The sequence below is a fragment of the Sapajus apella genome, unplaced genomic scaffold (genome assembly GCF_009761245.1).
Source record: "Sapajus apella isolate SASKATOON/1434 unplaced genomic scaffold, GSC_monkey_1.0 scaffold59, whole genome shotgun sequence".
In the NCBI taxonomy this organism is placed as follows: Eukaryota; Metazoa; Chordata; class Mammalia; order Primates; family Cebidae; genus Sapajus; species Sapajus apella.
In genome coordinates this window covers 9,024,602-9,044,980 of record NW_022436999.1, presented here as the reverse complement: position 1 = coordinate 9,044,980, position 20,379 = coordinate 9,024,602, and the positions used below count along the sequence as shown (strand labels likewise).

The following is a 20,379-nucleotide window of genomic DNA, read 5'->3' as shown; positions in this document are numbered from 1 at the left end:
TATATACATTAAACATAATCCATTGTTTTATTTAATTCATAGTCTAGTACAAGAGTTCCAAACCAGGAAGATACATTAATAGACATTATTCTTGAGATGTTATTTTGAATTTAGATTATTTTTCTTATTAAATCTGGAAACAACTTTTTTAATGCAGTGTTATTCACTTAAAAATAATAGTGTAATATTGTCAAACTGTAAGCATGAGACTGCTAACTCTTGTAAGACTCGGAGACATATTACGAATGCACCACAAAAATTTAAGAATGACAGAAGTTCCAAAAGTTTGACAGTTTTGTCACAGCATTTAATCTCTTATTCACCAGAAAGACTTGGATGATGCTTATGAAAATCTAACACGCTATAAAGCAGCAGTCACCAGGGCAGTAGAGAGCATCACTTCCCTTGAAGCCATTGTTGTACACTACAGAATAGACATTGGTAATCCAGAAGAATCTCTAGAGATGCCTCTTCGAAAACAAGAGGAATTGGAATCCACAATAGCAGACATCCAGGACCTCACTGAGAAACTGGGAATGATATCCAGCCCCGAAGCCAAATTAGAACTTCAGTGTACTTTACAGGAACTGGTTTCTAAGAACTCAGCAATGAAGGAAGCTCTCAAAGTACAGGAAACTGAGGCAGAAAGGTAGGTCCTCTTCCAAAGATAATCTTTAAGAACATAAAACATAGCTTTAAGACATAATTCAACTATATTTTAAAATACAGTTTTAAGAACATAAAGTTTTTTTTATTAACGTATGCATTAGAGATAATTTGGAAAATACGGTAAAGTAGAAAAAAATACAATGTAAAGAAAACTGGTAAATATTGTATTTCTTCTGTTTTTGTTGTTGTTGTTTTCTTATTTAATATTGGGTACATACAACAGAGTGTTTATAAAAGTATGTGCATGTTATAAGTAATAATGATAAAACTAACATCTGTGTACCCAAAGGTACATCATCAATTTGAGTTCTCTTGTGTGCTCCTTCTCTCTCCTCTCAGAAATAACCATTCTGCTAAATTGTGTTTACTGTTCTCCTTACTTTCATTGTACTTTTACTATGTGTTTGTGTGTCCTGTTGTCACAATTTCAAACTAATACCTAGTGTGTTCATTTTTCTGTTTTTTTTTTTTTTTTAATTTTTGTGAGTATATTTATGGCATATATGGAATATTTTGATACAGGTATGCAGTGTGTAATAATTGCATCAGGGTAGATGAGATATTCATCATTTCAAGCATTTATCTTTTGTGGTACAAACAATCCAATTATATTCTTTTAGTTACTTTTAAATGTACAATTAAATTATTATTGAATATAGTCACTCCCTGGTGCTATCAAATACCAGATCTGATTCATTCTTTCTATTAGTTTGTGCCCATTTACCATCTCACTTCCACCTCCCCTGCTACTCTTCCCAGACTCTGGTAACCATCCTGCTACTCTCTATGTTCATGAATTCACTTGTTTTGATTAGATCCCACAAATAAGTGAGAATATGCGATGTTTGTCTGTCTGTGCCTGGCTTATTTCACTTAACATAATGATCTCCAGTTCTATTTATGTTGTTGCAAATGACAGGATCTCCTTATTTTTTATGGCTAAATAGTACTCCATTGTGTATATGTACCACATTTTCTTCCATCTATTCATCTGTGGATGGACACTTGGGTTGCTTCTAAATCTTGACTGTTGTGAATAATGCTGCAATAAACATGGGAGTGCAGATATCTTTTCAATATACTGATTTCTTTGGGTATATACACAGCAGTGGGGTTCCAGGATCATATGATAGCTCTATTTTGAGTTTTTTGAGGATCCTCCAAATAGTTCTCCATAGTGGTTTTGCTAATTTGCATTCCCACCCACAGCATATGAGGATTCTCTTTTCTCCATATCCTTGCCAACATTTATTATTGCCCTCTTTTGGCCAAAAGCCATTTTAACTAGGTGAGATGATGTTTCATTGTAGTTTTGATTTCTATTTCTCTGATGATCAGTGATGCTGAACACCTCTTCATATACCTGTTTGTCATTTGTATGTCTTCTTTTGAGAAACGTCTATTCAGTTTGGCCCATTTTTTAATTGGATTATTAATTTTTATCTGTAGAGTTATTTGAGCTCCTTATATATTCTGGCTATTCATCCATTGTCAGATGGGTAGTTTGAAAATATTTTCTCTCATTCTGTAGGTTGTCTCTTCACTTTGTTGATTATTTCCTTTGCTGTGCAAAAGCTTTTTAACTTGATGTTATTCCATTTGTACATTTTTGCTTTGGTTATCTGTGCCTGTGGGATGTTATTACTCAAAGAAATCTTTGCCCAGTTCAGTGTCCTACAGAGTTTTCCCCAATGCTTTCTTTTAGTAGTTTCATAGGTCTTAGATTTAAGGCTTTAATCCATTTTGATTTGAGTTTTGTTTATGGTGAGAGATAAGGGGACTAGTTTTATTCTTCAGGATGAAGATATAGATAATCCAGGTTTCCCAGAACCATATATTGATATCTTTCTATAGGTTGGGAAGTTCTCTGTTAGGATCTCTTTGAGTAAACTTTCAACCCATTATCTCTCCCTCTATCTCCTCTTTCAGGCCAATAACTCTTTTTTTCTTTTTTGAAACAGAGTCTCGCTCTGTCACCCAGGCTGGAGTGCAGTGGCACAATCTTGGCTCACTGCAACCTCTGCCTTCTGGGTTCAAGCAATTCTAATGCCTCAGCCTCCCAGATAGCTGGAATTACAGGCTCAATTTACCACACTGGCTAATATTTTGTATTTTTAGTAGAGACAGGGTTTGCCCGTGTTGGCCAGGCTGGTCTTGAACTCCTGCCCTCAAGTAATCTGCCCGCCTCGGCCTCCCAAAGTGTTGCGATTATAGGTGTGAGCCACTGCGTTCAGCCTAATAACTCAGACTTACCTTTTTGAGGCTATTTTCTAGATTTTGTAGGCATGCTTTATTTTTTTCTATTCTTTTTACTTTTATCTCTGCTGACTGTGTGTTTTCAAATGGCCTGTCTTCAAGCTTAGTAATTCTTTATTCTGCGTGATCAGTTCTGCTGGTAAGAGTCTGATGCATTCTTCAGTATGTCAGTTGCAGTTTTCAGCTCCAGAATTTCTGCTTGATTCTTTCTGGTTATTTCATTCCCTTTGTTAAATTTATCTGATTTTGAATTCCTTCTCTGTTATCTTGAATTTCTTTGATTTTCCTCAAAACAGCTGTTTTGAATTCTCTGTCTGAAAGGTCACATATTTCTCTCTCTGAAACTGGTTCCTGGCATCTTACTTTGTTTGGTGAAATCATGTTTTTATGGATGGCCGTGATATTTGTGGATGTTTGTTAATGGTTGTTGATCACTGTAATCATAATTCTTGTAGTCAGAATCTGGGATTGTTTGTACCTGTCCTTCTTGGGCGAGCTTTCCAGGTATCCTAAGAGACTTGAGGGTTACGATCTAAGTTTTTGGTCACTGTAATCATATCTGCATTACAGGATACCCCAAGCCTGATAAGGCTTTGTTTTTTGCAGAGTCATAGAGCTACCATCTTGGTGGTCTTATATAAGATCTGGAAGAATTCTCTGGATTAGGAGGCAGAGACTCTTGTTATTTTCCCTCACCTTCTCTCAAATAAATGGAATCTCTGTGTGGACTTGCCTAGAGCTGGGACAGAGGTGACACAAGCACCCCTGTGGCAACCACTACGGGGAGTGCACTGGATCAAACCAGAAGTCAGTGCAGCATCATCACTGGGTCTTGCCCAAGGCCCTCTTTAAATAGTACCTGGCTATTGCCCATGTTTGCTCAAGGCCCTAGGACTCTACAATCAACAGATGATGAAGCCAGCCAGGCTTATGTCCTTCCCTTAAGGGTGGTGCGTTGCCTTGCACCTGCGTGAGTTCAGATACGCTGCCTGGGAGCCAGTGCCTGGAGTTGGAAACCTTAGGACTCTACCTGGTCCTGTGTACCGTGGCTGAGCTGACACTCAAACCACAAGACAAAGTCCTTCACATCTTGTCTCCCCTTTCCCCATGTCCACCACCACTATAAGCTCATGGAAAGTACTGCCAGGGTACTGCTCATGTTCGCTGAAGGCTCAAAGGGTCTTCAGTCAGCTTGTGGTGAAGGCTGCCAGGCCTGGGACTCATTATTCAGGGCAGTGGTCTCTTACCTCTGGCCATGGTGAGTCCAGAGGTGCTGTCCAAGAGCTATGACTTAGACCCCAAGAGCCCACTTAGTGCTCTTCCTCACTGTGGTTGAGCTGGTACCTAAGCTCAAGGCAGTCTCCTTTACTCTTTCCTCTGCTTGCTCAAGCAGAAAGGGCCTCTCCTGTAGCCACCACAGCTGTGAATGTGCTGAGTCACACCCAAAGCCAGCATGTCTCCATCTCTCCCAAGGCCCACAGCACGCACTACCCAGTTGCCACTGCTGGTTATTCAGGGCCTAGGGCTCTTTTGTCAGCACGTGATGAATCCTACCAGGACAGGTCCTTCCTTTCAAGGCGGTGGGTTCTCTTCTGGCCCAGGGTGTGTCTAGAAATGTCATCTAGGAGCTTGGGCCTGGAATGGGGGCCCAAGACTCTGCCTAGTGCCCAGTCTTACTTAGCTGGTATCCAAGTTGTAAGAAAAAGTCCCCTTTACTCTTCCCTCAAGTAGAAGAGGTCTCTTTTGGAGCTGTGAGCTGTGCTTCATGAGGTTGAAGGAAGGGTAACACGAAGGACTCCCTTAGCTGCCCTGCTGGTGTCTCACTTGGTCGTATGCCTCACCAAGACCTCTGGCTCTGATTATAGCACAGCACTAGGACTTACCTAGGAGTTGCAATCTTTGTGGTTTCGACAACCTTTGAAGTTTATTTAGGATCGAAGAGTACTTTAGCCCAAGGTGGCGAGGCTTGCTGCAGTTCTGGTTTCAACCCCTGGGATGGGCAGTTGCCCTCTGGCTAGGGCTAGTCTGAATGCTTCCTCCATGGGTGCTGGCTGAGTTCTGTCCTATGTTGGAGTACTACATTCCAATGCAAAACCCCCAGTTGCTGTGCTTTCCCTCCCGCAAGTGCACAGATGCTCTCTCTTGCCATGTTGCCACTGCTAGGCGATGGGTGAGGAGTGGCATCAGCAATTCAAGACTGCCTTTTTAATATTCTTCCATGCCTCTTTCAGAGATATGAAGGTAAAATTAGGTACCGTGATTGCTCATGTAATTTTTGTTTTTTTATGAAGTTGCTTTTGTATGGAGATGGTGTCAAATTTGGTGTTCCTATGGGGAGGATGATCAGTAGAGGCTTCTATTCAGCGATCTTACTCCTCCTGCATACCTCACTTCATTTTTTTCAAACCCATCATTATGAATCCGAGGTTTATTCATGTTCTTAGTAAAATTTATTTTATTTAATTAATTTATTATTATTATTTTTGAGATGGAGTCTCGCTCTGTCACCCAGGCTGGAGTGCAATGGTGCCATCTCAGCTCACTGCAACCTCTGCCTCCCGGATTCAAGCAATTCTCCTGCCTCAGCCCCCCAGGTAGCTGGGATTACAGACATATGCCACCACGCCTGGCTAATTTTTGTATTTTTGGTAGAGACAGGATTTCACCATGTTGGACAGGCTGGTCTTGAACTCCTGAGCTCATGATCCACCTGCCTTGGACTCCCAAAGTGCTGGGATTTCAGGAGTGAGCCACCACACCTGGCTAGTAAAATTTATTTACTTAGCTATTGATGCACATTTGGATTGCTTCCAGCTTTTGCATTCACAAACAGCGTTGCTTAGGAACATTTTTAAGTGTAATAAATTCCCTTGGGTAATTATCTAGAAGTGTGATCATTCGGATCAAAAAGTTACATACATCTTAAATTTTTAATGCCAAATGATTTTGCCAATTTCCACTCAAACCAGCCACATATAAGTATTCCAGTTGTCCCGTATCCTTGCCAACATTTGATATTGTGAGACATAATTTTTGCCATACTGATGAGTAAGAAGAGGTATTTCCCCAAACAGGCTTTGTGTGAGCAACATGGCTATTTATTCACCGGGGTGCAAGTGGGCTAAGGGCGAAAAGGGCATTAGCAAAGGGCAGTGGGGGATAGGAGTTGGTTTTATAGGTCTGGGGTGGGCAGTGGAAAGTACAGAGTAAGATCAGTTACAGTGGTGGGGGCAGGAGCAAGGAGTATACATTACCATAAGTTAGTTACAATGGCAGGTGGGATAACAGTGTTATCATAATAACAGTTAAGATGGCAGAATGAGGTGAGGGGCTTGTACCAGGGAAGCTGGGCTGGGCTACTGGGGACAATGGCAAACGCAGGTGGTGGGTGGGAGACAATCAACCGAGGTAAGCAGGACTTCGGTTGACTTCAGACGTTCAGGCTCCAGGCTTGCATGTGGAGACCTGACAGTTTTAACTTGGCTTCTGTAACGGCTAATTAGTTTGATCTCTTTTTTTTGAATGTTTATTGGTCATTCGTGTTTTCTCTTCTGTAAAATGCTTATTCAAGCCCTAACTCAGTTTTATTGGTTATCTGATTTTTTCCTACCGATTTGTAGGAATCATGTATTTTAAGACTGGTCGTATGTGTTACAAATATATTCTTGCAGAGGGAGTTTTCTGTTAGACACTCATCCTGGGATCTGCTCCCAGCCTTTATAGTCTGCCCCCCACCTTTCAGTAGGAATCAAAGAAAACTGAAACTCAAGTGCCCTCAAGGCAAAAAACTGGTCCTACCACTTTGCTTATTTCTGTAGATTTCCATTTTGCAGCATGATTCCCCAATTCCTTGCCAATTTATTCATGTGTTTTAAGAGTTGTTTTTAAAAAATAATTTGATACAGAGTTTTTAGTTACATGCAGTGGGTGATTTAGGCTGTGTCTATTTTGGTATGCATAATTTTATAGTGTTTTAAAATATATATGCTGTATATAAAATGTCAAATATCCAGCTTTATTTTAAAATTTTATGACATTAGTTCTTTTCTTGATTGTAATAAACGCTTTGTAAAAGTAATTGTAATTACTCTATAATATTGTAAATGATAAATTGTTTTAATTTCCTAATCACACCTTTGTGAGTTAAGGGTATTCCAATATGTGCTGTTTTAATTAATACCCCAGTGAATAAAGATGTTTTACTGTGCAAAAGATTTAGGATAAATTCCATATGTTTAGGATACATTTCTTAAGGTAAACTGCAGAAGCTGCCTTAATGGGTCAAAGATAGGAATAGTTTTAGGACTAAGTGGTTTTCCACAAGAAATGTACCAATTTATAGCTCATCAGTGTGTTCAAGAATGCAGTTTTCATTTTACTGAAGTGAACTTTTAAAAAAAACCCAAAACTCTCCAGTTTAGAGGACAGCCCTTTCTTCCTTTTAAAGTTGCATTTAAAGCCATATGCAGGTCCCTTTGGGAATGATTAGTCGATAATAACTTCTTAGAAAACATGTTAAAATGCATTGACTAGCAAAAAAGAAAGTTGTCGTATCTTCTCTTAAAAATTAAGTGTGGAGTATTTATTCTGGGAAACTTAGAATTGATTGTGCTAAATAAAATTTAATATCATTTTTCTTTCTAACTGTGACTCACTAGGTATCTTGAGAATTACAAATGCTATAGAAAAATTGAAGAGGATATTTGCACTAACCTCAGCAAAATAGAGACAGTTCTTGGGCAGTCCATGTCCTCATTGCCACTGTCTTACAGAGAAGCTTTAGAGCACTTGGAACAGAGCAAGGTAATAGTATTTGCAATTATCCAGTAAGTCTGTGTGCAAAAAATTGCAGAACAAACTGGCGGAGGCAGCAGAGAATATGGCCGGTTATGACCCATGGAAATCTTCATGCTGAGTTAAGTACCCACAAATATTCCTCAAATTGAAAGCCAGAGGGTAATGTTATATATATGAGAAAGAATCTCCCCCAGGCTGGAGTGCAGTTGTGCAGTCTCAACTCACTGCAGTTTCCACCTCCCGGGTTCAAGTGATTTGATTCTCCTGCCTCAGCCTCCTGACTAGCGGGGACTACAGGTGCCTGCCACCATGCCGGGCTAATTTTTGTGTTTTTAGTAGAGACGGGGTTTCACTATGTTCGCCAGACTGATCTTGAACTCCTGACTTCAAGCGATCCACCAGCCTTGGCCTTTCAAAGTGCTGGGATTACAGGCGTGAGCCACTGCACCTGAACTAATGTAATATATTAAAGCTTAAAAAAAAACCCAGAAGGGACCAGACATGGTGGCTTCTTCCTGTAATCCCAGCACTTTGGGAGGCCGAGGTGAGTGGATCACGAGGCCAGGAGTTCAAGACCAGCCTGGTCAACGTGGTCGAAACCCTGTCTCTACTAAAAATACAAAGTTTAGCTGCGTATGGTGGTGCCTGCCTGTAATCACAGCTACTCGGGAGGCTGAGGCAGGAAAATTGCTTGAACTGGGACCCGGAGGGCGGAGGTTGCAGTGAGCCAAGATTATGCCACTGCACTGTAGCCTGGGCTACAGAGGGAGACTCCATCTCAAAACAAACAAACAAAACCAGAAGGAAGGAAATGAAACAATGGTACTGGGAGATTTAATTAATCAGGTTTACGGGACAGTCATCCCCCCAATAGCATCCTGTCCTCATCGATGGCTTTTCTAAAGCTTCACTTCTCATGTTACTTTGAGGGATGCTGTTGGATCAATGACAGAGCTTTGTTGTCCACTGAGCACTTACTACAACTGTTAAAAGCTCTAAATTCTGGTTACTTTTTAGACTCTGTTACAAAGCAATTTGAGCTTTTGCTTATTTTTATCTGTTAGAATCTATAGTATTATGTTATTTGGGTTTGGATGAGACTCTTAAATCAACTGTAGTTAACATTCACCAAAAACAAAAGCAAACCAAGAAAAACCTTTTAATATTGTGCTGGTGGTTGATATAGGGAGTATTGTGCAAAGGAACTACTTAGTAAAATATGAAACTTAAGTTAAAATAACCAAATGTACAGTAGTTCCCCCCTTAACCACAGGGGATATGTTCCAAGACACCCAGTGGATGCTTGAGACTGTGAATAACACTGAACTCTATGTATATAATTTTTTTCCTATACATGCCTATTATAAAGTTTATAAATTAGGTACAATCAGAGATCAACAATAATAACTAATAGAGTAATTAAAACATTATGCTATAATAAAAGTTCTGTGAATATGGTCCCTTTCTCTCAAAATATCTTATTGTACTGTTTGCGTCTTCCTTCTTGTGATGACATGAGACTGTGCAATGCCTGGGTGATGAAATGAAGTGAGGTGAATGGTACAGCCATGGCCAGGTAGCATTAGGCTACTATTAGTCGGGAACACAAGCATTTGATAGCAGAACAGTTGATCTGATAACCAAGAAGGCTACCAAATGACTCATAGCTGGGGAACTTTTATAGCATGGATATGCTGGGCAAAGGGAAGATTCATATCCCAGGTGGGAGGGAGAGAGATGGCATGAGATTTCATCACACTAGTCAGAATAGCACTTACATATTTATTTACCAATAAAACATACATTTTATACAGATAAATCTTGCACATTATTTCCTTCTGGAATTTTCAAAATTTTTTTAAAAATTATTTATTTATTTATTTATTTATTTTTTAAAGACGGGGTTTCACCATGTTGGTCAGGCTGCTCTTGAACTCCCGACCTCAGGTGATCTGCCCGCCTTGGCCTCCAAAGTGCTTGGATTACAGGCGTGAGCCACCACGCCCGGCTTTCAAATATTTTTGGACCATTGTTGATCACAAATAACCTAAACCTTGAAAGGAGAAACCAAGATAATGAGGACTACTGTACTTCTAGATTTTTTTTTTTTGTTTGTTTGTTTTTCAAATAAGACAGGGTCTTGTTTTGTCACCTACATTGGAGTACAGTGGTGCAATCATGGCTTATCACAGCCTTGAACTCCTGGGCTCAAGGGATCCTCCCACCCCAGCCTGCTAATTAGCTGGGGCTACAGGTATACGCCACCATGCCTGGTTAATTTTTTAATTTTTTGTACAGACTGGGTCTTGCTATAATGCCCAGATTGTCTCAAATTTCTGGCCTCTAGCAATCCTCCTGCCTCATCCTCCCCAAGTGCTGGAATTATAGGCATGAGCCACCATGCCCAGCCTCTTCTAGAATATTTGCTTTTGAAAGTATGTTCTTTCTTGGAAAAAAAAATGGTTTATGGGTCATTATTTGTCCCTGTAGTCCCAAATTCATGCAGAATACAATAATACATAGATAATTCTCATCTGGTCTAAATTGACTTCGAAAGGGCTAAGAAGTGGATCATGCAATACTTATGGAAGATTGAAATAGTTGTTCAAGATTTAAGAAGAGTTTGTAAGTTTCAGGAAAAAAATAATAGTATGTCCCTCCTATCTTTTTCTTTTCTTTCTTAAGGCCTTGGTATCAAATCTTGTATCAACCAAAGAAGAGTTAATGAAACTACGACAGATCCTTAGACTCTTGAGACTCAGGTGCACAGAAAATGATGGCATATGTTTGCTCAAGATCGTGTCGGCTCTGTGGGAGAAATGGCTGAGTTTGCTGGAGGCCGCTAAAGAGTGGGAGATGTGGTGCGAAGAACTGAAGCAGGAGTGGAAATTTGTCAATGAAGAAGTGAGTGCTTCAGTTTCAACAAACCATATAGTTTCTAACATGTTATTTAAATTGTTTTATGACTTTCACTTTGTTTTTATGTAAAAAGAGTCCTCAGATGTACCATTTGTGGACCTCACCTATACGTGATACATGAATGTTTATAGAGGTCAGGCCTTATTAAGATAACCTCCAAGAACTGATTCAGATTTTTTTATAATAGTGCCTATTTTGATAGCAGATAATTCTTATTAATAAGTGACTACTAGCTGGTTTGAGCTTCACAGTCTTTATTGTGAAAATAACTTAACCCCTCTCGGAAATAACTGCCTCTACATTATACTAAAGGTTAGAATTAGGTAATATGCATAATCACCAAATAATTTTGAAATTATCAATAATTTTTTTGTTTGTTTGTAGAAAGGGATTTATTTAAATAGAGAAACAGGAAAAGGAGAGAGAAACAGCTAGCTCTCACACTGAGTGAGAGAAGGAAAAGCTACTCTCACCCTGAGTGAAAAGGGTTCCCAGAGGAAGAAAATCAGAGAAGGAAAACTCCCCTCACACTGGAAGAATCCAGAAAAATGAAATCTAGGAGAGGAAAGACAGCTTCCACACTGGGTGGAAAGGGACAGAGAGAGAGAGAGATGGAGTTTAGGAGGGGAAGACAGGCTTCCATGAGAGGGAATGGAAGGGAACCCCAGAGGGGAAATCCAGAAGGGGAAAGAGAGCTCCCACTATGTGGGAAGTGATTTTTAACTAAGGAAATTAACTGCAGTTGTTAAGTGTGGACCTGAAAATGTGTGAGGTTATGGTGTTCTTTTGGAAAATGGTCTCAAAACCTGCATGATACATATCAATCACAAATGTTCATTTAACCTTGGTTCAGGATTCAGGTATCACCTGTATTTAGAAAGAAAAATAATTTAGAAAATTAAACTGGGTGCAGTGGCTCACGTCTGTAATCCCAGCACTTTGGAAGGCTGAGACAGGAGAATTGCTTGAGCCCAGGAGTTCTAGAACAGCCCAGGCAATGGAGTGAATCCCATCTCTACAAAAAATAAAAAAATTATCTAGACATGGTGGCACATGCCTGTAGTCCCAGGTATTTGGGAGGCTAAGGTGGGTGGATCTCTTGATGGGAGATCAGGACTGCAGTGAGCCATGATTGTGTCATTGTATTCTAGCATTCCAGCCTGGACAAAAGAGCGAGACCCTGTCACACACACACAAAACCATCAAATTATCTTAGGATGAAATGTTAACCTCTATCCACTACACTATCATATTATCTTGCTTAAAACTATTATCGGTAAAATGAATATTATGTCAATGGTCCTTGTGAGGCTTTACTAGTGAATAGCCTCTTGAATGTTAAAATACACTTTGTAAATTACACTTTTGGTTGGTGCTGCTGGCACCAGTGCCTACCTGTTGCTAATAGTCCAATTTATTGAGTTACTATGCTGTGCTGAGAAGGCAGTTCACACCTGTTCTCACTGAATCTTTGCATTGTCCCTGGGAAGTAAATATTATCACCATTTTATAGATGGGAAAACTGAAGCACTGACAGATTAAGTAATGGCACAAGGCCCCCAGGTAGAGATTGATTAACCTGTAAGCCCCTGTGGGCTGGGGCTGGAGCTGGGGCTGTCTTGCTCACGGCTGTAACCTTGGAACTTGGCCAGGGCCCTGCGCTTAGTGGGTACTTAGTAAAAATTTGTTAAGGAACACCTCCTATTCAAATTCAGATCTGGGCTAATTCTAAGATTTTGCTCTTCTTATTTTATCACATTATTGTTCTATACCCATTTGCAATTATGTCTTATTAATTCAGACTCCATTCATATAGAACTTTCTAATTATTCACATAAGCATTTGACAAAATCTGCTAACAAAATGGATTTTCAAAGATTAGCACAAACAAAAAAAAAATGGTTTCATGTAATAACAATAATAAAAACAACTACTAAATTGAGCACTTACTGTGTGGCAGGCATAGTAGGCATAGTTCAGGGCACTAGTCAAGATTCTATGAGGATATTTTTATTATCCTTACTTTGTAGATGAGGAAAGTGAGACTCAATGAGACTGAGTAACTTGCACAAGGGGCAGAAGAGGATTCAAACTTAGACTCTGGTGCCTAACCATTAATCTGTCAACTTACATGATATTTACATACGTCAAATTGATATGACTTTAATGTAGCTTTTATCCATTCAATAAAAATTACATCATCTAACAACCCATACATGTAAGCTTCTGTTAGCATGGTTGGTGCTTTTATATATGACAAAGTAAATTTCTGTTTTAAACATCCCTGTAGTAGCATAATAATTCAGCCTTTGTGAAATAAACAGTTTATATAAGTAGACTTTTTAAAAACTTAAATGCCCAGTTTATAAGTTTACAAACTAAAAACTAAATTTAAATTTTGATTGAATTTATGTCCCCCCGCTAAAATTTTACCTCCCTGTTTTCTTAAACAGAATCTGCTTACTATATTCACTTGGGTTGTTCAAAGTCATCATTTTATGCTTCGATGATCATAATGTGCTAGAAGAAATTCACATTGTCAAAGATAATGAGAGCTATGAGGCTGGCCTCTTCCACTTGCACTAACAGTCATTTCTTTGTTGGTTCCCTTCTCTGCTGGGTTCTGGGTTTTTTGGTCTCCTTCATTGGATTTACATATGGTGCAACTATAGGTCCATCCCCCTTTCTAGACTGGACTTTACAATTGACTGTGACCATAAAAGTTGTTTTTGTTTTTTTGTTGTTGTTTTTTTGGAGACAGAGTCTCACTCTGTCACCCAGGCTGGAGTGCAGTGGCATGATCTTGGCTCACTGCAACCACCCCCTTCCAGGTTCAAGCAATTCTCCTGCCTCAGTCTGTAATGCCCGAGAAGCTGGGATTACAGGCATGCACCACCATGCCCAGCTAATTTTTTGTATTTTTAGTAGAGACGGGATTTCACCATGTTAGCCAGGATGATCTCCTGACCTTGTGATCTGCCTTCCTTGGCCTCCCAAAGTTCTGGGATTACAGGCGTGAGCCACTGTGCCCGGCAATCTAAAAGTTTTATAACCAATTTTATTAGGATCCCATGTCTAAGGAAAATCATCAAGGGATTCCAGAGCCTCTTCTAGGTGGAAATGTGAATGCACAGGTTTTTTGGTAACTATTTTACTGATCCTGAGGCTGTCTTCACACTTTTTTATGTAAGATATGTTGTTCTGACAAGTGCACAGAGTCACATGATCACCAACAAAATCAAGGTTTAAGACAATTCCGTCACCCTAGAAGTTTCCCTTGTTCTTCTTGGTGGCCAGTCCCTTCCATAACCTCCAGCACCTGGCAAACCATTCATCTGTTTCTGTTTCCATAGTATTTCCATTTCAAGAATGTCTTATCAGTGACTTCTCGCCAGTTTGTAGCCTTTTGAGTTTGGCTTTTTTTCACTAAGCATAATGCACTTGAGATTCATTCTTGCTGCTGTTTGTATCATAGTTAATTTCTCTTGATTCCTGTGGGTGTAATACAGTTTGTTTATTCATTCACAAGTTGAAGAATTGCCTAGTTTTGGGGTAAAATTACTGTCCTAATAAAAATTGTTCTCCCTCTTGTATTTCCCCTTCTCAATCACTTAGCAACTTCACAGTGGACAGCAGAGCTTGGGACTGAGGCTTGCAAATGGGTGGTTTATTTGGAAACTGATCCCAGGGAGCAGGAGTGGGAGACTAGGAGGACTAAAACAGGAAAGGTCTGCGCCTTTAGTCGCTTTACTCTTACTGGGTCGTGGTTGCTACCGCTGCCCATTTATGGTTATTATCAGGTTAAATCTGCACAGTTCTGATGTGTAAGCACCAAGAGTTGCCCCCATTAAGTCCTGGATTACAGACATAGTTTTTTCAACCCTGAGGCACATTGGAAACCGTAGATATACAATTCTCCCATTGATGTAGCAATTTCTTTATTTGCATGCTAGTTTCCAGCAGGGGGACACAAAAATGACCCAGTGGAACCCTTATCTCATTCCCTGGTGGAAGTGTAGCTGTCTGACGAAGAACCAGGACTTCTAATCCAACTGAATTTAGGTTTGAGGTGATGAGAAGCACCCATTGCACGCCTGGGTCTCTTGGACAGTGGCCAGTCTACACCTGCATCCATGTATTCTAGTTATTGGGTATTCAACTGAATCATATAGCCCAAATGGCAGGGCAGCTTATACCACGGTCTGACCCTCCTATGGTGCCTTTTCTCTGGGCCCCTCTCGACACTGGCACTATTCTGATAAATGGACCTGAGCGGTAATCCCAAGGATAGCATATACTGCCTCCCAGACCCCAAAAGGTCCATTCAATGCATGTGTTTCTTTCTTAGTGGTAGAGTTACAAGGTTGATCAACTTGACCTTTACCTTAGAGGAGAAGTCCTGGCATGTCCCAGGCCACTGGACCGCTGGAAACTTAATTGAAACTGGGGCTCCTGAATTTTCACAGGCTTTGTTTCTCACCCTCTGGCATGTCTGACTGGACATTCAGGTCTTCCTCACCATTTCAGTTGGCATGATATCATTAACATAGATGACTGGAGTGATATGTTGTAATGTCACGATTGCAGGATCCGTGACTGAACACAGAGCAGGAGAGTTCACCACCACTGAGGCAGAATGTGGTAACTGAGCATGGCCATTGAGGAGTGGGCCAGGGGATTCAGGTGGGAGCATAAGAATGACCTGATTCAGGGGCCTTTGAGACTTTTTTCTATATCTTAGTTGAGTTCAGGACTGATGGAACTCCCAGTTTCTAGATATGTGATGTAATAGGTTATGTATGTCTGAGTTCTGTGTACACTGTTATTGATAAATACTTGATTGGTTCAGTAATTCTGACTGCTTTACCTTTGGTATGTGTCCGGGTAATGAGAATCTGCTGGACTTAACTTTTTGAGTATATAGGGATTGGAAGTGAAAGAAAAGAGACCTGCAGAAAAAATTTTGATATCTAAAAGTTGCCCAACCTCGTCTACCTAGTGAAAGCAGTTTGCTCGAGCTCATATGCTTATCTCAGGAGAAATGTTGCTTTATCCAACTGAAATCTGAAGGAGAAGTAAATTATTTACGAAGATAAGCAACAGCATTTCCTTCATCCCACAAGAGCAATACTCCATTTTAATCACACATCTACATGAGCAATAGCTGGGAATTATGGGATTATGGGATTCTGATAGTAGACGATTAATACCCTAGCTATAGGAAAACAGACTACGATATGGCACTAGGAACCCTTTGAAGAGTGAGCATACAAAAATTATGGCTACTTCAGGTCCTGGCATGGTTATTGTATATTTTACTTATTTTAGTTCTTTCTTTTTGTTTATTGAATTAGATTGAACGAGAAGCAATTATTTTAGATAATCTTCAGGAAGAACTCCCTGAAATTTCCAAAACGAAAGAGGCAGCCACCGCAGAAGAACTCTCTGAGCTGCTAGACTGTTTATGCCAATATGGAGAGAACGTGGAGAAGCAGCAGCTGTTACTGACTCTACTTCTTCAGCGCATCAGAAGTATCCAGAATGTTCCTGAAGGCTCAGGGGCTATGGAAACTGTTCCGGCATTTCAAGAAATTACTTCTATGCAAGAACGATGCAACAAGTAAGATTTATGAAAAATGATTAAGGACATGTGCTTGACAATTATGGCTCAAAATTTAGAAAATATGTATAGAATAATGGTAAATGATACAATAGAATTGAGGTGAGACAACACTGATAGGTATAAAAAGGGATGGAAAAGATTAATAACTAATTAAGCACAATTTTTCCATCCTGGTATTAATGAGAATGAATATCCTTCCAATTTCCTTTTTTTTTTTTTTTGCTCTTTCTCTAGTTTAGTAATACATATTCAATACAGAAAATTTAGAAAATGTGAAAATTACAAAAATTAATATAAAATCTACCTTAATGTCACCACTCAGCAACAACCACTGCCAATCATTTTTTTCTCCTTTTTTTCAACTATGATTTTGTTTTTATTTTTTTTATTATTTTTATTTTTTATTTATTTATTTATTTATTATTATTTTTTTGAGACGGAGTTTCGCTCTTGTTACCCAGGCTGGAGTGCAATGGCGCGATCTCGGCTCACCGCAACCTCCGCCTCCTGGGTTCAGGCAATTCTCCTGCCTCAGCCTCCTGAGTAGCTGGGATTACAGGCACGTACCACCGTGCCCAGCTAATTTTTTTTTTGTATTTTTAGTAGAGACGGGGTTTCACCATGTTGACCAGGATGGTCTTGATCTCTTGACCTCATGATCCACCCGCCTCGGCCTCCCAAAGTGCTGGGATTACAGGCTTGAGCCACCGCGCCTGGCAATTTTGTTTTTAAATAAGTTGAGATCAGAATACTTATACTGTTCTGTATTCTGCTGAGTAATTTATCAGCAAATTCTGTTTGCCTTTTTATGCCCTTAAATGTTCTTTTAAAATGTAACTAGCTGTGGCTGGGCATGGTGTCTCATGCCTGTAATCCCACCATTTTTGGGAGGCCAAGACGGGTGGGTCACCTGAGGTCAGGAGTTTGAGACTAGCCTGGCCAACATGGAGAAACCCCATCTCTACTAAAAATAACAAAAAATCAGCTAGGCTTGGTGGTGCATGCCTGTAATCCCAGCTACTCAGGAGGCTGAGGCAGGAGAATCACTTGAAGCTGGGAGGCAGAGGTTGCAGTGAGCTGAGATCATGCCATTGCACCCCAGCCTGAAAAACTCCATCTCAAATAAAATAAAATAAAAAATGTAACTAGTTATATAATTTCTACCTTATAGATATGCCATAATTTATTACACCAAGCCTCTAATAAGGAATCTTTGAATTCTGGTTTTGTTTTTAATTTTCATAACACTGCTGTGAATATTCTCATGCCAGAATCTATATTTTCATCTGTGACTAATTCATTGAGAAAGATATTGAGAAATAGAAACACTAGGTCAAAGAATATAGTAGTTTTATGGCCAGAGGTCCTCTGAAGAAAAGAACTGTTTTTTTCTCTCTAATCTCACACACCATGTAACAAAGCACTTCTGACACCATGTTGGGTGGCCACAGGGTCGGGGGGATCCCCATACACCAAGCAGTTCTCGAGCAGACACCAATTGATTTCTCACACCGTCCACCCAGAGACAGCATGAGATCACACAGGCTGGAGGCACAATCTATCCCGCAAGAGGCCCTCCACTTCAGATGCCAATCACAAGCAGTAGGTTGCTACCTATATACTATACTTCTCCTTTATTTTATTTATTTATTTATTTTTATTTTGAGACAGAGTCTTTCTGTCACCCAGGTTAAAGTGCAATGGCAAGATCTTGGCTCACTGCAATCCCTGTTTCCTGGGTTCAAGCAATTCTCCTGCCTCAGCCTACTGAGTAGCTGGGATCACGGGCATGCAGCACCATGCCCCACTAATTTTTGTATTTTTGGTAGACGAGGGGTTTCACCATGTTGGCCGGGCTGGTCTCAAACTCCTGACCTCCCACAGTACTGGGATTATAGGCGTGAGCCACCGTGACCAGCTGGTACACTTCTGACTGATAGACTATAAATCAAGGGAAACAACTTTCTTAGGTTCAATGTATTTGCCAGAGTGGCTCACAGAACTCAGGGAAACACTTTACTCATATTTACTGGTTTATTAATTTTATTAATGAAGGATATAATGAGGGCTAGAGATGAACAGCCAGATGGAAGAGAGGTGTCTAAGGCATGGTATAGGAAGGGGCGTGGGGCTTCCCTGCTTTCTGGGTGGTTCAACCTTTGGGAACCTTCAGACTTTCAGCAATCCAAAAGCTCTCTGAACCCTGTCTTTTTGGGTTTTTTATGGAGACTTTATTTTGTAGTCATGATTGATTACGTAACTGGCTGTTGGCAATCAACTCAACCTTCAACTTCTGACTCCTCCCTAGAGATGTGGGGGTGTACGTTGGAGGGTAGGGTGGTACTGAAACTTCCAGCCTTCTAATCACATAGTAGGTTCCCCTGACAACCAGCCCTAACCCTGACGCTACTCAGGATCCTACCTAGAGTTGCCTCCTTAGAACTAAAGATGATCCTATTACTCAGGAAATTACAAAGGTCTTAGGAGCTCTGTGTCAGGAACTGGTCAAAAACCAAGTATTAGAACAAAAGACTCCAAGCTGGCACTCCTATCTACAAGGGTATTAAGAGCTCTGTCTTAGGAACCAGAGCAGAGATCAGGCATATATTTATTATATCACAATATCATAGATACTTACCAAATAACACTCAAGAAAGGTTTTACCCACTTCGGTGCCTCTTCTGATACTTGCTACATCCATAGCAAAATGGATCAGCTCAAGAGTAAAGGCCAGTGGGTTGTCGGTTCCCAAGAGCCCACCCATGACTCCTTTCACACCTCTGAGTCATTTTCATTTGAGCTCAAGGATTACATGGAGAAGAAGAGAGGACAGAGATGTCAGTTACAATGTAATGTGTAAAAGGAGAATATTTGGGGTGAAAGATTTGGAGGTTTTTGATTAAGTGATAGATTTTGATACCTGTTTTTATATGTGGTACATCCATTGTTGAAAGTTGTTACTTTGCTTCTTAGAGGAGGTAACCATCCTTTAGGAGCTATTTAGGCATTTCATTAATTGTTGCAATAAAAGTGTTTTGCAGAAAAGCTGGATAAAGAAACAATTATATTTTGACGTTCTCTTTTAGGCTTCTTCAGAAAGCTCAAAAAAATAAGGAATTGATACAGACTGAAATCCAAGAAAGACATTCCTTTACAAAAGAGATCATTGCTTTGAAGAATTTATTTCAACAGACCACAACTTCTTTCCAAAATATGGCATTCCAGGACCACCCAGAAAAGGCAGAACAACTTGAGGTAAGTGAGGAATTAATTAGTGAATGTGGCAGGCACAGGCCTACAGTCTTGTATCCAAAGTCCTTGGGGTGGAGATAACTCAGTGGCTGGGTTTGGGGGAGTGGTCTGGGGAGAGAAAGAGGCACATGCAAAGCCCCTGTGGCATGACATGGACAGAACCGAGGGAGAAGATCTGTGTGGCTGGAGAGCAGGGAACAGAGTTGAAACAAGGCTGGAAGATAGGCCAGTCTGGACCAAGCAGCCTGCTTTCAACTATGTTTCCAGTGTGTTTGGTGAACAAGGGTGTCAGACCACTCTTGAGTAGCATGATAGGCCACTCTTTTGGTAGCACATGGTGCCCTGTCTCTGATAGGGGCTGTGTACAACTACAGGTCATCTGGAATCTCATTTCATTTTTTTATTACTATATTTTAAGTTCTGGGGTACATGTGCAGATCGTGCAGGATTGTTACATAGGTATACACATGCCATGGTGGTTTGCTGCATCTATCCCCCCATCTTCTACATTAGGTATTTCTCCTAATGTTATCCTTCCCCAGTCCTCCCACTCCCTGCTATCCCTCCCCTAGCCCCCCATCCCCGAATAGGCCCCGGTGTGTGATGTTCTTTTCTCTGTGTCCATGTGTTCTCATTGTTCAACACTCACTTATGAGTGAGAACATGCGGTGTTTGGTTTTCTGTTCTTGTGTCAGTTTGCTGAGAATGATGGTTTCTAGATTCATCCATGTCCCTGCAAAGGACATGAACTCATCCTTTTTACAGCTGCATACTATTCCATGGTATATATGTGCTACATTTTCTTTATCCAGTCTATCATTGATGGGCATTTGGGTTGGTTCCAAGTCTTTGCTGTTGTAAAC

The 20,379-nt window shown here is 40.3% G+C and overlaps 1 protein-coding gene across 4 annotated transcripts in view; it reads left to right on the top strand.

Moving 5' to 3' along the window:
* Positions 1–20,379, top strand: part of SYNE2 (spectrin repeat containing nuclear envelope protein 2) — a 209,354-nt gene that overhangs the window by 35,917 nt on the left and 153,058 nt on the right. For all 4 annotated transcript variants that reach the window (XM_032246097.1, XM_032246096.1, XM_032246095.1 and 1 more), the window contains exons 16-20: positions 327–649; positions 7,584–7,728; positions 10,408–10,626; positions 15,996–16,261; positions 19,351–19,519. In XM_032246097.1, the coding sequence (XP_032101988.1) occupies positions 327–649; positions 7,584–7,728; positions 10,408–10,626; positions 15,996–16,261; positions 19,351–19,519 (1,122 nt within the window). The remainder of the gene's footprint in view (positions 1–326; positions 650–7,583; positions 7,729–10,407; positions 10,627–15,995; positions 16,262–19,350; positions 19,520–20,379) is intronic.